General features: G+C 37.3%; 1 protein-coding gene across 1 annotated transcript in view; it reads left to right on the top strand.

Moving 5' to 3' along the window:
- ABI3BP (ABI family member 3 binding protein) overlaps positions 1-17,694 on the top strand; it is a 279,616-nt gene that overhangs the window by 107,969 nt on the left and 153,953 nt on the right. Inside the window, exons 5-9 of the mRNA XM_055085864.1 lie at positions 5,018-5,199; positions 5,748-5,803; positions 15,693-15,741; positions 16,687-16,758; positions 17,555-17,647. Of these exons, the coding sequence (XP_054941839.1) occupies positions 5,018-5,199; positions 5,748-5,803; positions 15,693-15,741; positions 16,687-16,758; positions 17,555-17,647 (452 nt within the window). The remainder of the gene's footprint in view (positions 1-5,017; positions 5,200-5,747; positions 5,804-15,692; positions 15,742-16,686; positions 16,759-17,554; positions 17,648-17,694) is intronic.

Raw genomic sequence — 17,694 nt, forward strand, 5'->3', positions numbered from 1 at the left:
GGGGTGGGATAGGGAGGGTGGGAGGGAGACGCAAGAGGGATGGGATATGGGGATATATGTATACGTATAGCTGACTTAATTTGTTATACATTAGAAACTAATGTACCATTGTAAAGCAATTATACTCCCAAAAAGGTGTTTAAAAAAAATACTGAGTTTGCTGCTAGTCTTCTTGTTATTTTTGATATTAGTTACCTTGTATTATGTGATAATTGCCACTTCAGGCAAGTTCTTCCATTTTAGATAGCGTTAAAATCACTAGAAACTTCTTTCTCTTGTTTAGCTTAAACCAGCCAGCAGTGAGTGATAAAAAGATTTTGGAAATGGTTTACCAGTTTGAAAATTATTCTAAGAGTCCAGAGATAGTAAGGACCCAAACTGGGACTTTAAGTGTTACTTAGTAGTAGAGGCAAGACAAGTGCAAGAGGTATCACTCAGGGAAACATTACTGGACTTGAAAACTAATTGGACACGGTGAGAAGGAATGTGAAGACAACAGGAATAGGAACAGGTTTGGAAAAGATGAGTAGATTTTAAAGTAGTTATGAAGTTCACAGATGATTTAAATCATTGCATTTGACCGTGAGGTTTTACTGTACTAACAGGTCAGACACCAGACTGCAAAGAGATTTAGGCATTATGAGTGGTAAGAAAACAGAAGAAAGTAGATTAATTTTGAGAAATCTTGTGTTAAAAGGTAATGGCAGAAAAAAAAAAGGTAATGGCAGAAATAAGAAGTATTAGTTTTAGTTTTGGTTTGATATAGTGGAAAATAGTTCAACCACTTTTTGACTCAGAGAAAGGTCCTTGAAGAATCAAGAGAAAGGATGCTGAGTAGGTGGAATAAGAAAATGGAATAAACTTACCAAGACGCTTATTTTTTAGAAGGGAGAATCCTGAAATCGGAGAAGGGCAAGGAGAGAGTGAAGGGGGAGAGAGAGACTTTGAGAGGAAGGGAGTGAGGGCAGATTTTATATCAGCAGTCACAGTCTCAGTAAGGCAAGAAGCAAGGATATTGACAATGGGGGGCATCAGGAAGTGTCCTTTGATGTGAAGAGAGCAAAAAAAAAATGTGTGATGTGTGGAATAGATGTTCTAGGAAATATATTAATTAATCACATAGAAATAAAAGAATTGCTGAAAAAAGTATATAAAGTCCCAAAGATGGCCGACCATGTGCATCAATCCAGGCTAGTTTGTGAAAGGACTAAATTTATTGACACTATTCGATTTCTCCACTTGGCAGAATTCAATGCCAGTTACATCATAAATTTTATTTATGGGATTTCTGCCTCTAGGGTTTCTAGCCTGTGTTATGCCTCTGTATTTTATTAGAATAGAATGTCTAATTTGTAGCTAGAATAAAATTTCAGAAACAGAAAGGATTCAAAGATTGTCTAATCCAACCCCTCTTTTTCAAAGTAGAAAGTTGCTGTATAAGTGGGCAAAGAGACACTCCTGAGGGCGTGCTACTAGTTTGCAGCTGGCAGATATCCAAGCCAGCCACTATTTGCCTTCTCCATTACATTTGGAGGAGCTATGGTATTTTTTAAGTTATAATAACGATTATTGTCAGTTTTGAGACTTGGGGAGATCCAAGCACAGAATATTGCCAGTTGAACCAAACACTGCCCTCAGCAGTTGCTTACCACTTAATTAGGATGTGAGATATCCTTGTTTCTAAAATCCAAATTGCTAGTTAGGCTTTGCAGAGGTCTGCTCTGATGACATTCAGTGGCTGTTACCTCTGTCTTTAATAGACTTGTTGCCTCTCTATGCACTTGTGTCCAAATTTAATTAACCACAGAAAAAAAGTGCAATCAACATTTGATCCTGGATGTCCTCAGACAATATTGGGAAGTCTGTGATTATGTGAAAGCCTTAAGTAATGCTAAAAGAACTTCTGATTCCTTTTACTTCTCTTCCATTCTGGGTCATTTTACCTTGTTTTTGCATCTCTTTTTGCTGAGCCCTGCAGTAGATAGTCCAATGCAACACAGAAGGTATTAGCTTATGGGTCAGAAAATAGCCATTTGCCTGGCTCTGTCACTGATTCTCAGGCTTTAGACACTTCTTGGCCTCTCTCTTTCTTCTATAATAATTCTTGCTGTGCTCATTTCAGAATTTATTGTATGGATACACGGAAATAAATTTAAAAATCTTAAGCCCTCTGCAAATGTACCATATAGACATTTATTGAACTTTCCTTCCATTTGCATTGATTCTATAAGAATGCTGAGGTTTGGTAAATGAACTCTTATGCAACGACATATTGCAAAATATAATTGTAGACCTAATGGCTTAAATCAGTATATTTTGGTGATCGAGTCATTGGCCATTTAGAGCAACTATAATTTTAGAATGATCCTATGAGCACCTAAGTATCCATTCCATTTGTTCCACAACATATATGGAGTACCTACTCTGTGCTAGGTTGCACAGTATTATCATCATAAGGCCTATATTTTGCTTTAAAATCAAGAAAATAGACTTCACCACTTTATAGCTAAGTAGCCTTGTTTACTATCTCTTTTAAAATTTAGAACTTGCCTATATTATACAAGTATCAATTAAGCCAATGTTGGTGAGGGTAACCTAACTGAAGCCGAGGAGAAGGCCTAGCTGCCTGTACTTTTATTTTTCCTGACCAAGTTGGTACAAGAGAGGTTAGTTAGAAAGCTTTGTGATCAAAATAGAAAAAAATTTACAGGCTAGATTTTTTTTTTAGCAAAATCTTAGAACATGTCTGTCTCATTTTATTCCTAGGTAGGGGATATAAAATCAAACTTCCTGGGAATCCTGGAATCTGGCCTCTGGTAGTTCTGTTAGCATTGCCCCACACCCCTACCAGATCATGCAAGCAGTTCAGGACTTCAGAAATGTATCCAAACTAGAGACGCATAACTCTGGAGACCCATCTGGTCTGATTTTAGTTTCTTTGCACTTCCCTGAAGTCCTGTAATAGCCAGGGCAGGGGAAAAACAACAGAAATTCTGTTTGACGTACTTGTTAACAAATGTGTTTCATAAACTACTGTTGATGGTTCAACTCATGGGACACAGAGCATTCGTATTCTATAACATTTGTTCCCAGTAGCAGTTAGTGTTCTGGCTGGAACAACCTCCTTCACTCGTTCTGTTTTTCGTGACTTTGGAATGGGTATGGAGCCCAGAGAGCTGCTTTTATGAGGAAGAAGCAAGCTAATGAATGATTTCGAGCATTTCAGTAGTTTGTGACTAGTAAGAAAGTAGGCTGAATGTATGAATACATCCCTTTTCTGTACTTAAGAAACTATAACCCCCTTGCTGACTTCATGGGCGTGCAACCAGTACAATCACACAGGTTACCCACTTAGAAGGGCCCATGCTTGGTTTAATGCTCTGTTGTCACCGTCTTAAAAGTCTTAATCATTTTTGAACAAGGGGCTCCATGTTTTCATTTTGCTGTGAACGCCACAAATTATGAAGCCAGTCCTGGCCCTTGTTTCCAAAGATTCTGGGTGATTTTTTTTTGTATCAAGAGCTTGTGCCTGGCACTTAGAGGGGACACAATAAACATTCTTAGCATGAGTAAATGAGTGATTTTAGGGCTTTAAATAAAAGCAATTGACCTGAATCTTAGGGTGAGGAGTAGGGGAGAGGTACTAAATTTTTGAGAGAAAATTTAGAATGTAAAAAGTCTAAAATAGTATAACAAGCATGTATGTTTCCATTGTTAATACATGACAATTATTATTTTATTTTATTCTATTTACTTAAAATGTTTATTTAAGAATAAAAAGCAAATAAAGTTTATCTGTTGGCCCCATCTCTAGTCTCATGTATTTCCCTACTTGCTCACTGGGAGCCAAAGCACTATCATAAATGTTGTATCCTTCCAGCATTTCTTGTCCCTTTACACTGCCAGGAATGATATATGGTAACATATTTTGTGTGAGTGTTTTAATCTTTGTGCAAATGATGTGAAACTACATGCATCATTTTACTATTTTCATTCAATATTTTGTTTGTAAAATTTAGCCATATTGATACATGTAGCCCTAGTTCATTCATTCTCATTGCTGTATCCAGTAGCAATGCAATTTCCTTTTCTGACCTGCTTCTCCACTTCGTGAGACTGTTTAGAGCAGAGCCAGAGGAGTTTTTCCTGCTTTTCTGGTTCTGCCACTAGTAAAAGACACTAGCTGGATGACATTGGGCAAGTTAAGCGATCTTTCTGAAACATGGTTTTCACATTTGTAAAATAGGATTAATGATTTCTACCACTTAAGATGTTTTTGTGGCAATTAAATGAGATAATATATATAAAACCTACCATGTGATAAAGGTGCAAAAAAAATAGTAATGAGGATTATTAGTACCTTGTGATATATACGTCTGAATATTATGAAGCCCTAAGCAAATATGTAACAGTGATCTTGAATTTGCATTGTTCGATTTTTCTCATTGTACTCTCAGCTTGACTATTGGTGTTGATCCTTTTTTTAATAGTAAGAAAATTTCACCTTTGAAATAAAGTCCTGGATGCATTAGAGTACATCAGGTTCCTCTTTCACAAAATTGAACGGTATTACCTCTAATGTGCCTTCCATGGTGTTAAATGATGTTACCTCTAATGTACCTTCCATGGGCTTAAACCCATACAGTTATGAAACTATAATATTAGATATTTATAAAAAATTATGCCTATGTTCTTCTCTATGCATAATTAGAAAAAAATGAATGTCTAGTGTTTTCCAACTTTCATTTTGGAAAGTATCAAATAACAGAATTGAGAAATCTGGAATTCTGTTACACCATGACTGTGCTTTTACCTAGTCCCCTAACTTGCAATTAGAAATTAAAAACTTAAGCACGCACCGAGAAACTTTTTCATGTTCTCTGAAAATTAAATAAAAATCTAAACAGAAGCCAATGTTAAATCTTGAGAGTAGGTGGGAGTCTATGATGTATTAAGAAACTTGAAGTACATTCTGAATCTCCCTGTGGTTTACAGCATATTTTGGTTATTTCAACAGATTCTATACAATTCGCTATAGAGAAAAGGATAAGGAAAAGAAATGGATTTTTCAACTCTGTCCCGCCACTGAAACAATTGTGGAAAATCTAAAGCCTGACACAGTTTATGAATTCGGAGTGAAAGACAACGTAGAAGGTGGAATTTGGAGTAAGATTTTTAATCACAAGACTATTGTTGGAAGTAAGTACCTAGAACTATTTGAGTGAGCTTTCTGTAATATTTTTTCCTAATTATAAAATTTTAAATTATTTTATTAGTTGTGTAATAGGAAATGAGTTAATTCTCATTATCCATATTTATGAAAATACAAAAGTAAACAGAATTTGAGCATTGATATTTCAGAATCTTTTTTATGAGTTTTTTTTTAAATGGTAAACTAATATTTGACAGTAGCAATCATTGATAACAATTTATTTGGCCATTGCCATATTTTAAATCAATCTCTGACCTATGAACACTAACTGAGCCAAAAATCAATAACGTGTACAAATGCTAAGTTAAAAAGCTGGGCCAGTGGAATTGAATGTGCAAAGACTTTATGGGGCTGGGCTTGCTTCCTATCATTCCTTGTTTCAAACATCATTGGAATCAGTGTTTGAAATGAGAGCAAATAAAATAATATGCCCAAGTTAGAGCAGGAGTTGTAGTTGTCTTCATAATGACTAGTAAGAATTGATTTAGGGAACAGAAGAATGAAAAGAATGTCATTTTCCTCTTGTTTTTGTCAGGTAAAAACAAAGTAAATGGGAAAATCCAAAGTACCTATGACCAAGTCCACACAGTGGTATGTACCAGCTTATTTTCAAGAATGTTCTTTTAAAAATGTGTCTGGGGCTTCCCTGGTGGCGCAGTGGTTGAGAGTCCACCTGCCGATGCAGGGGAAGCAGGTTCGTGCCCCGGTCCGGGAGGATCCCACATGCCGCGGAGCGGCTGGGCCCGTGGGCCGTGGCCGCTGAGCCTGCGCGTCCGGAGCCTGTGCTCCGCAACGGGAGAGGCCACAACAGTGAGAGGCCCGCGTACCACAAAAAAAAAAAAAAAAAAAAGTGTCTGTATTATACTTTCATTTAAATAAGGAAGTAGTACTATTATGAGGTACTGAAACTGGATTAACTGCCTAGCTATAGGATTTTGGGTCAAGTACATAATGTTTTAGGAATTACTTTCTCAGAAAATGGAGGTGGAAGCATGAGACCAGATTATCTCTAATTTGTTTAAAGATCTAAAATTCTGATATTCTGTATAGTTATCTAGTATTTCAGTATTCCAGGTATTTTGAGATTATTCTTATTATCTTCTGTCCTGTGGGTTGTTTTTTACTATAACATGTTTCAAGAGTGAATAAGTACATGCACTACTTAACCCTGCGATTGTTCAAATCTCTCCTCTATTTTCTATCATTTCCTACTTAAAAGAGCCAACCCTTTTCAAAATGATGAAGTACCTGGTTTGGTTTTGTAACATGCCCAGCTTCTATTCAGTGCAGTAAATGTTTGTATATTTTATGTGCCCGGCATTTTCCCCGTCTAGAACTCTTTTCTCTCTCACCTTAGGATCTCAGTCCCTTGTTCTCCTCTTTCCCTCCACTTTTCAAAATCTGTTCTCAGGAAGCATTATATCAGTTCCATACTACCTGTTATAAATGTAAGCCATTATTAGAACCATCACAGAGACATTTGCCATTGAAATCATATGCCTAATTATAAAATAAAGAACATTACGTCATAGAGCAGGTAGAGAAGGCACTTTGGTGAGAAGAGGTGAATTTGATGCTGGCTTTGGTCTCTTATGTATTGGGAGTATCCACCCAGGGAAATATTCTACAGTCAAGTGAACATGCAAAGACTCTATTCAGGGTTGCAAATTTGTTCTTTTCAGTGTGTGCATGATGTATGTGGATAGATGGTTTTTTATGTCTATTGAATAGTCCACAGAATAACCCACTGTTCATGTAGCCCAGTGGGGGAAAAAAGGTAGTACATACCTCAGTGAATAAAAATATGCAAGATTCTTTTCATTGACAGAAAATGGGTTTGGATAAAATAGAACTGAGAATTCCTGCTGATAAAGGAAATGTTTATTTGGTTTGAACTGGCAGAAAAGTGTGTATATTGGAAAATTATTGTCATGATTATTAAATTATTGTGACTGCCCAGGAAAGTATTTTGGTATATTTAAAATCAAAATGTAAGAAAAGAGATTGTAGGTAAATTCTGAGGCCTGGATTGATTGATTCATTTATTTTCTTTCTCTCTTGCCTCCATCTCTTCTCTCTCTCTCTCTCTCTCTGGTTTTGACTATTTTCCTAATTATCTGATATTTAAAGATTTATAATGTATAAAAATGAGAAAAGAAAAATTAACAAAATTACCTATAACACTGCCAAATAAAGACCAGTGAAAACCATTATGGTCTACTGTTAAAACTTTAGAACATTGTATTTTTTTTCAAGCATGTTTTCATTATAAAATTAAAATCATGCTATATGTGCAATTTTATATCTCATTCTTTTCACTTAGCCAAAATATGACCTAACATAGTTCATGTCATTAAGTACTTTTCATATACATAGTTTCAATTGCTGTGTATTACATAATCTAAGAACACTATCAGCTACTCAATCTGTTTCCAATTTGTAGGCATTTAAGTTATTTCTAATAGTTTAATTATAAGTCATATTATGGTGAACATTTATGATCATAAATTTTTGTTCACATTTCTTGTTTCCTTAAAGTAGATACTTAGAAGAGGAATTAACAGTTTAGAGTTTTAACATTTTTTAAAACTTTCTAATATGTTTGGTCAACTTTCTTTCCAGAAAGGTTTTACCAATTTACAATCTTGCTGGCAATGGATCAGAGTTATCTTTCTGTAGTACCCTGATTTTCAACATTATGTATTTCCATCCCTAAAATTTTGGCTAGTATAATAGTATAAAATGGTTTTTAAATTTCTATTTCTGATTGCTGATAAAGCAGCACTTTCTTCACTTATTTATTAGCCATTTGTATTTTCCATTTAATGACCTTTAGTTTCAGTTCTTTGTTTATTGGGCATCTCATGGTTTTTTTTATTGAATAGTTTAAAGACTTTAAAGAGCAAAGACTCTTTGTGATATCATCTAGAAACATTATTTGCTCATTCGTTATCAATTTTGTTTATGGGAATTTCTGAAATAGGCAAGTCTTAATTTGCTTAATCAACTTATTTGTTTTTTCCATTGTCATATCTCCAATTGCCTTATATTTTAGAAAGTCCTTCCCTATCCAGAGATCAGATAAATATTTCTCTATTTTTTTGTCTTATAAGTGGTTTGATTTTGTAGTAATTAAACTCTAACCTATGTGGATTTTATTTTGCTATATTATATGCAGTAAGGTCCTATATTGATGAGGTTATATACTTTTCCCAAATAATTAACCAGTTGGCTTAGCGCCAGGTATTGAATTCTGCTGTTCCCTAAGGTCCCTTTGTCTTTGTCTCTCTTAAATCCAATCACAGGGAGTAGAGTTGCTCTTCCATTCTCTTCTAGAACAATCCTTGCTGTTGTTGTGAGTGGTTTCCTAGGAAGCACATCTTATCTCCCATCCTCTTGGCTGTCCTGCTTTATCTTACATGTGACTTGATGTCGTTTCTTTCATTTCTTCTTCTCAGCAATCATATCTCAATAATTTGTATTTCTTTTGGCAGAATATTTCATTTAGGGTGAGTTACTCAGCAAGATTGGGAAAGATGATTGACATTTTATTTCCAAGAAATTTAACTTATTTTCCACATCATAAATAGCCGTGGCAAGAAGGTCCAGTTAGAAACTTCCTGCATCTATGACACAGAGCCAGATATTTTATCACTTCAAGCTGTGAGGCAGATTACCCCAAACTTCAGCCAGCTCTAAGGAGCTGTGCTCTGAAACTCTTGGGTATTTCCAAAGGAAAAGTTGAATTAGCTGAAAAGATATTTTAAGGCTTCTCTGTAAGCCTTTCTTCATTGTTACCTTGTAGATAGCAGAAAAAATGTTTCCCAAACTGCCTTCTGTGCATTTGGGTAGCTCTGGAACATGGGTAAGTTGAAAAGGAACCAGCTGGGATAGACTTTGACCATCTTATATGATCATTTAGAATTGCTTCTGCAAGTTGATTTGATACTTTAGAGATATATTTTAATATTTTAAGTCGATATCAATCCAATGTTTACCCATCTCTGAGACTGATCTTAGCAGGCAGTATTTCAAGAGATATGAAACTAATTCCAGAGTTTTAACTAAAAGATACATTGAAAAATGTTTTTATTCATATATGCATGCTTATACCTAAAACTTAAATGCAGCAGAAACTCCTTCACACCTTCTGAAAAGAGATTGGAAATGTGAAAAACAATTTGAACTTGAGGCGATCCATTTTTAACAGATAAATAATATTTAGATTAAAAATTTGAATGTTAAATACAGCCCCATCTTAAGCATCTTTTTACGTTATATATTGTAATTCATGTATCTAAGCATGTGTTCTGCAGGCAAGTCCCAGTACACTTGTGCCAGAGGACATTTAGCAGGAGTCTCTTCTGATAGTTTAGTGACTTCCTTCTACTGCTTGTTAAATACTTTCAATATCATCCCTGCCCACACCTCTAGAAAAATCAGAGAAAAGATGTATGCATAAACAATAACCCTGATTCTTCCCATATAAGTTGTATCACTTGAGATCATGTAACTGCGGAAGAAAAAGCAGATGATAATTGTGCTATTTTCTTCACGTTGAGAAGCAAGAACACTCTTTTTATCAAGGTGAAACCTAGTGTTTACTATTAGGTTCTTTTAAAAATTTTTTATTGGATTATAGTTGATTTACAATGTTGTGTTAGTTTCAGGTGTACAGCAAAGTGATTCAGTTATACATATATATATATTCATTCTTTTTCAGATTCTTTTCTCATGTAGGTTATCACAGAATATTGAGTAGAGTTCCCTGTGTTATACAGTAGGTCCTTATTGGTTATCTATCTTACATATAGTAGTGTGTGTATGTTCATCCCAAGCTCCTGATTTATTCCTCTCCATCACATTTCCCCTTTGGTAACCATAAGTTTGTTTTCAATATCTGTAAGTCTTTCTGTTTTGTAAATAAGTTCATTAGGTTTTTTTTTTTTAATTAATTTATTTATTTTTGGCTGTGTTGGGTCTTCGTTTCTGTGCGAGGGCTTCCTCTAGTTGTGGCAAGTGGGGGCCACTCTTCATCGCGGTGCGCGGGCCTCTCACTGTTGCGGCCTCTCCCATTGCGGAGCACAAGCTCCAGACGCGCAGGCTCAGTAGTTGTGGCTCACGGGCCTAGTTGCTCCGCGGCATGTGGGATCTTCCCAGACCAGGGCTCGAACCCGTGTCCCCTGCATTGGCAGGCAGACTCTCAACCACTGCGCCACCAGGGAAGACCCATTAGGTTTTATTATATAAAAAAATAAAGGAATGATGTCTAAAAGGACCTAACTTTAATACATTCTCTCTAGATTTAAAAAAAACTTAGTTATCTAACTAGTTCACTAACCAAAAATAAATTTTTGAAGTATGTAGCATTTATTAACAGATATTTTAAAATATAAGTTTAATTATTGAATTAATCCAAATCTCCTTAGAATAAGTGTTCCCCTAAAATATGACATCTATTTTCACCCTTCCATTTTTTTCCATCAGAGATCCACCTACCTTTTTAAAAAGCCATTTCAATCATTGGCAGAAAGAGAAGTGGTACCAATTTTTATAGTGTAACAGTTAGCAGGTGAGTGAATAGGGAAAAATACGGTGTGGTCCCCACCCGCACCCTAAGATTGTATGCAGTGAGTACATCAGGTGTCCTTCCATTCTTAGCAGTCATTGTCCTAAGCAGAAACTTGAAAATTTTATGTCTAGACCGCTGATATCACCAAAGATGTATGTCTGATTCCTCCCTAGCTGACTGGAAATATGGAGACTTTTGCAAGAAGGATGTTAGATTCACTTTTAGTCAGATGTTAGATTGAATCAATATATTTAATAACTTTCGTCAGGACATCCAAAAAATGAATTAAAACCAGAATGTAACATGCCCAAGTTTTTCTCATGTTGTTTAGCTCTTGAGTCATTGAAATTTGATTTTGAGCAACCCTTAGCCACTCCCCAAATGGACAGTTCCTCTTTATCTCAGGGCCTAAGAATAAAGTTAAATCTACAATGGATATGCTGCCGCCACAAAAATATCAAATGGACAAACCTGTAAAGAGTAACTTGCAAAGAACAGCACCCTGGTGTTACCACTACTTTTATTAAAGCTAATTTTCAAAATAATATTGGGAGGAAGGTAGTGTTATGCAGGGTGAATCCAAAGTCTTTCCTGTGGCTACTGCTGCTGTGGTTATTTCTAGATGAGTGTAGGTTTTCCCTAACCAGGACTGGAAAGCAAGCTGGACTGGCCCTCAGGGGCATTGCCTTTTACCACTTCAGCATCCTCTCCCCATTGAATCTCACCAACTGGATACTCAGCCACAGTGTCCCCAGAAAAATGGTAAAATTGAATTCCCTTAGCCAGTCACCCTGCTCAGGATATAGCACAACCTGGGTTCTTAAGGAATAGAATTTCTCAAAACTGAAAAAATAATTAATCCTTTAAAGGGTAGGAGGGAAATATGCTCACTTCCTGACATACAATAAACATTTAAAAAATAATTGCTGAAGGGAGGGATGAGAGCTGAGGAAGGAAGTGGTGATGGAGGTTTGCTGCAGGAATGGGGTCAACAAGCAGCAAAGAAAAGAGAGCCAAGGAGGAAATGGCCTAAGAAAGAAAACTGGTACCAGGGTGGTGTCTGTGGGGAGCGGTAGTACCGTGCTGAGGCCACCCCAGCAAAACTGTCGCAGCATCTTGTGGGATGCAGGACTTTCACTACCTCGCTTCCCACCCTGACACCCGACACCAGCTACAGTGAGACTTCTATACACGTTGATAGCTGCTCATAACAGCAAGCCGGTGACTGTAAGGAAAGGTTACTGGTAACTTTATAAACAACATCATGCATGAATCAACTCAATTGAAATTGAGTTGTAATTGGTTACATACTGTTAACTTGGAAATTACCATAATATTTTATTTCTCAGTAAGTCCAGGTTACAGGTGTTTCCCTACATTTTTATAAAAAGACACAGGGAAAGGATTCATAGTGTGGATTTCTTACTGGGAATTTTAGAGCCTTCGGCATTAAACACTTTGGGCTGAAGGATTTTCCTGATGCCCTTGACCTAGAGATGATCATACTAAGTGAAGTGAGCCAGACAAAGACAAATATCATATGATATCACTTATGTGTGGAATCTAAAAAAATGATGCAGATGAACTTCTATACAAAACAGAAATAGACCCACAGACATAGAACATAAATTTATGGTTACCAAAGGGGAAAGGGGAGGGGAGAGAGAAATTAGGAGGTTGGAATTAACATATACATATTACTATGTATAATATAGATAACCAACAAGGACCTGTAGAGCACAGGGAACTATACTCAATGTTATGTTATAACCTATAAGGGAAAAGAATCTGAAAAAGAATATATATATATATGTACACATATATATACATTCTTATATATATATAATCTGAATCACTTTGCTGTACACCTGAAACTGACACAACATAAATCAACTATATTTCAACTAAAAAAAACCCTACTTACAGAGAGGGAGCTAGTACTTGCTCATTAGTCTTGGCGCATCTTTGGATTGTAGATTGGGCAAGAGAATAATTATAGGTCTAGAAAGAACTGGATTCTGCAGCTAAATGGTTTCCTTGTTTTTCGGCAGCACACGCTGCCCATATAGTCGTGTCATCATCTTAACAGTACACTGGTCTGTACCCATATAAGAACTCAAACAGACACTGTGTTCCATTCATGTCAAGAGTGGAATATTTTCCATTTGTTTTTGTCAAAAACTTGTTTAAAAGAAATCATCCACAGGGAAGGAAATAAGAGTTGGGATAATGCCGTTCAAAGGCAATCAGCACAGCAACCGATAGGCGTTTCTGCTATAATGTGATGTGTCTCTGAAAAACTTCACACTCTGCCAAGTATACACTACATGGCAGGACTCACTGGGCAAACAGAGGACCAGCCATTCAACAGATTTTGGAACGGTAGACACAGCTCTGTCGAACGTGATTATTAGCTCTGGGAAGGACAGTGTGGCTCCGCGGGCCAGCATCCCCTGTGGAACTGGAGGCTGCTGCAGCAGGGGTTAAATGCTCAGGAATGATAGAGGCCACGTGTGGCAACCCTTTCGCTGAAGCAGCACAGGTGGATGTAAGGTGGACACACCAGGGCAGGGCTGTGGGCCTGCCTGTCCCTCTCTGGGGAAGGGTCCTGTGAGCAGGTACACTTATTTAATTTTCTTATGATAAATCCAGAGGTCTGCCAGTGTGACCTCAAAGCTGACTTTTTTTTTTTTTCTACTGATGGTTATACTTGCATTCCTGCTATTCCCCTCCCCTTGCCTGGGAAAAGTTGTGTATAAATTATATTTATATCATTCCTCTATTGACCAAGAGTGTATGAGCTATGCAGTACAGAAGCATATATAGTAGCTCAAGCGACTGCTGGTTAAAATAGCTTTTCCTAGTTATAAATGTAATTCACCCTTGTAAGGAACTTGGAAAATATAGAAAGGTACACAAAATAAAATATGAGATTATAAGAAATAACTGCTGTTAAAAAAAATGAGCTATCTCCTCTATACATACTTGTTATACAGTTACGTTATACTATGAATATAAATTTGTGTCCTTTGTATTTATACTGTACATATTTCCCACTTTAGTAAATAGATGTCAGAAATTTGAACCATAATTTATTTAACAAAACCTCTGCTTTGGAATGATGAGGTTGTTTCACATTGTGGTAATAAACACCCTTACATGTAAATGATGCCTGTATCTTTGATTACTTCCTTAGGCTAGACTGCTAAGTAGGAAATTACTGGGTGTCTTAGTGCATCAGGGCTGCTATAACAAAAATACCACAGATTGGATGGCTTAAACAGTAAATTATTTCTCACAGCTCTGGAGCCTGGGAAGTCCAAGATCAAGGCACTGGCAGATTTGGTGTCTGGGGAGAACTCACTTCTGGCTCACAGACAAGCATCTCACATGGTGGAAGGGTGGAGGAAGTTCTCTGTCATAAGAGCACTAATCCCATTCAGGAGGGTGGAACCCTCATGAGTTATTTACTTCCCAAAGGACCCCCTCCAAATACCATCACATTGGGGATTAAGTTTCAACACGTGAATTTTGGGGGGGATACAAGCATTCAGTCTACAGCACTGGGCCAATATACAATACAAGAAGTATAGATACTTTTTAAAAATAATCTGATAAAAGTAAACTTTTATTTTTTGTGTTTTTTAAACATAAGGACTTTACTACAAGAAGAAAAATAGCCAACAGTAAACGTGGTATTGTGGCACTTCTTTATTATGGGCATATCGTTTATTAGAATGGGAACATGTTAGCAAATCTCTTCTGTTCACAACTGTAAACACCTATGTGGTTAAGTACCTCATTCAGCATATCCTGGATTGTCAGCAGATCTAGTACATGGAGTATCTATACCATGCATACAGGTTAAATCAAGCATCAAAAAATGCAGGTCATGCTTACGCCTTTACCTCAATCTAATTCTTCTCTGTATATTTGCTGCCCTTCTCTTATCCTGTTCCGTGTCTCTCCCATGGACGTCTTATCCTTGGCTCACAATCTCCAGTGATGACTCCACTGTAAAGTTAACACTAAACGTGCCCCTAGCTCAAAACTTCCTGTGGGGGGCTTCCCTGGTGGCGCAGTGGTTACGAGTCCGCCTGCCGATGCAGGGGACACGGGTTCGTGCCCCGGTCCGGGAAGATCCCACATGCCGTGGAGCGGATAGGCCCGTGAGCCATGGCCGCTGAGCCTGCGCGTCCGGAGCCTGTGCTCTGCAACGGGAGAGGCCACAATAGTGAGAGGCCCACGTACCACAAAAAACTTCCTGTGGGACGTCTGAAGCAACTTGGAAGAAGGGAGAATGCACAGTCCTCTGGGACCTGCCTTTCCAATTTTGAGGTCCTCTGGGCATGAATATGTACAGAATAGTTAAAAGTACAGGCTTTGGAGGTAGAAATGTCTGGATCTGAGTCCCAGCTCAGCCTTCATGGACAAGGAAATACTTGGCGTCAGGAGTTCACGGTAGTTGTGTCTGAGGTAGCAGGGCAGCGGTGGGGCATACTCAGACAATTGATGTTGATTGGTTTGAAAAGAATATGTAGCTTGAAATCTTTTTTTGAGAGGAAATGTAAAGACAGAATTTGACTGGTTCACATCTCAAATGAAGTGAAAATAAACTAGTATTCAATTCAGAGGATTTAATTTCTTTCCATTGCAGTTTCTAAGTAAATTAAACTAATGAGAGTCTAGAAGAAACTGCTTCTGTCAAATCTTTGGACACTTATGGGGAAAACCAAATGAGTACAATAAAATAGAGGCAGATATATGTACTAAAGATCTTTTCAGCAGCTGTTAAACCTGTGTCATGGGGAACATCACTAAAGACAAGGTCTACTTCCAGTTTTTTTACTTATTTATTTTTTTAAGTTAACAGTAACTCAAAAGTTGACTCTCCTCCTCTCTTTTCAGCCATCGTATGTCCCAAGAAAGCTAATCCCAGTAACAATCATCAAGCAAGGTAATTTGTATGTGTCTGCTCTGGCTATGTGTTTAGAACTATTTTAATATACTTTTTAAACGGAGATGATTAAACATAGCACATATTTTTTCAATTTTTCTGATTATTTTTCAGGAAAAGTTTGAAGAAATCAGTCGAGTAAATTAGAAGTTGACAGATAATTTTGACTCTTGTACTGTTAGGCCAGGTCTTGGTAAAGCACATTGGCTGGACAGCAAGGGACAGAGCAACCCTAACAAGCATTAAGTTTTAAAAAGCCAGTTAAATATATGTGGCTTTCTTCAGGATTAAGAGAGTTTACATGTAGAAAATCATTAATAGGATATTTGGATTAATGAAATGATAACTATGATATAGAGGTAACTTTAAGGAAAGTAAAGAAATCCAGGTTTTAAGAGTAGTTTTATTTCAGCATCCACTCCTTTCTGTTTTGACTTTCAGTTTTTCAAATTATTTAAATGACTCCATGATTTCCAGAAAGTTTCTTGGTGGAAGAGATTGAGCACTTAAAATAGCTTTCATTTTAAGGAAACACAATGTCCCAAGTGTATTCTCAAAACAGTGTCAGTCAGTATTGGAATTATCCAAAGATTCTTTGCTCTGAAAATATACATTTCCTAAATCTCTTTATTTACTGTGTCAGTCTTTGCCTCATTTTGTGCTGGTTCTTTAACTTGGGTAGGCTGCAGGGAGCAGAGCTGAGAAAGGAAATTCTTAGCTAATTAGAATGGAACACTTTCATTACTTAAAGGCACAGGAATTAAGATAAGATGTGCCTTCTAGACCTTTCGTTGCCTGTGTAGCCAGCCCAATGAGTTCCTTTCTATTTAACTAAAAAGTTAGATCAGAGTTTCTCCAGTGCAGGTGGTGTCATGTTATTAGCTTCTTTCTGCTTCCTGACTATTTTTTTTCCATTCACACTGTTATCTTTTGGTATTTCAACAGTGATTCAGAATGTTACTCACAGGGCCTCAACTAAATCCCCAGAAAAGACTCCCTATGGAGGAACAATACTGGGTGAGTCTATCTTGAAATCTACACCTACATTAGTCAAGTCAGGCTCTTTTTTTGATAATAAGGCCTTACGGAATTTTGCACTGTGAGCAGGTCTGTTAAATTGATGTTGGTTCATTTACTTTCAGTATTTAGCATCCTGGCTTGTGTCCATCCCAGGCTAGGATCCCAGAGATGCTACCTCTATCCTAGTGTGTTAGAGAAACAAGTCTAGCTTGTGTCTCTTGGGCATGATGGCTCCCCTCCTGCCTACCCCACAGGACTGTTGCTGTTATGAGGGAGTCTTTGTCATATTGAATTACTCTTTTAAAAGTTATTATTAATAATGGTGTTTGTTCACACATTTTAAGCAACCATTTTACAATTTTGGGGTCTATGGATTAAAAGCCAGAATATTCTGGTTGTTCACTTCTGAATATGAAAAAGATTCTGTATAAAAGTTACTGTCGGGCTTCCCTGGTGGCACAGTGGTTGAGAGTCCGCCTGCCGATGCAGGGGATACGGGTTCGTGCCCCGGTCCGGGAGGATCTCACTTGCCACGGAGCGGCTGGGCCCGTGGGCCATGGCCGCTGAGCCTGCACATCCGGAGCCTGTGCTCCACAACGGGAGAGGCCACAACAGTGAGAGGCCCGCGTACCACAAAAAAAAAAAAAAAAAAAAAAGTTACTGTCATATTTTTTCCAACATTTTAAAATTTGGGTTAAAATTGACTAAGCAAAATAAGCACTAAATTTCATGGTTTCTAATGCTCTGAACTTTGTGATGGGATGCATTTTCTTTTTCTTCTGTTTTCTTTCAGTCCACCTGGTTATTCCAGGTCTTAATGAAACCACCATAAAACTTCCTACCTCCATAATGTTTGAGGTTTCGGATGCAATCAAGACACAGTTAGGTAAGCAGCAAAGATCTATATGTGAACTTTGCAGTGACAGTACTAGC

Source organism: Physeter macrocephalus, chromosome 1 (assembly GCF_002837175.3).
Source record: "Physeter macrocephalus isolate SW-GA chromosome 1, ASM283717v5, whole genome shotgun sequence".
Lineage (NCBI taxonomy): Eukaryota > Metazoa > Chordata > Mammalia > Artiodactyla > Physeteridae > Physeter > Physeter macrocephalus.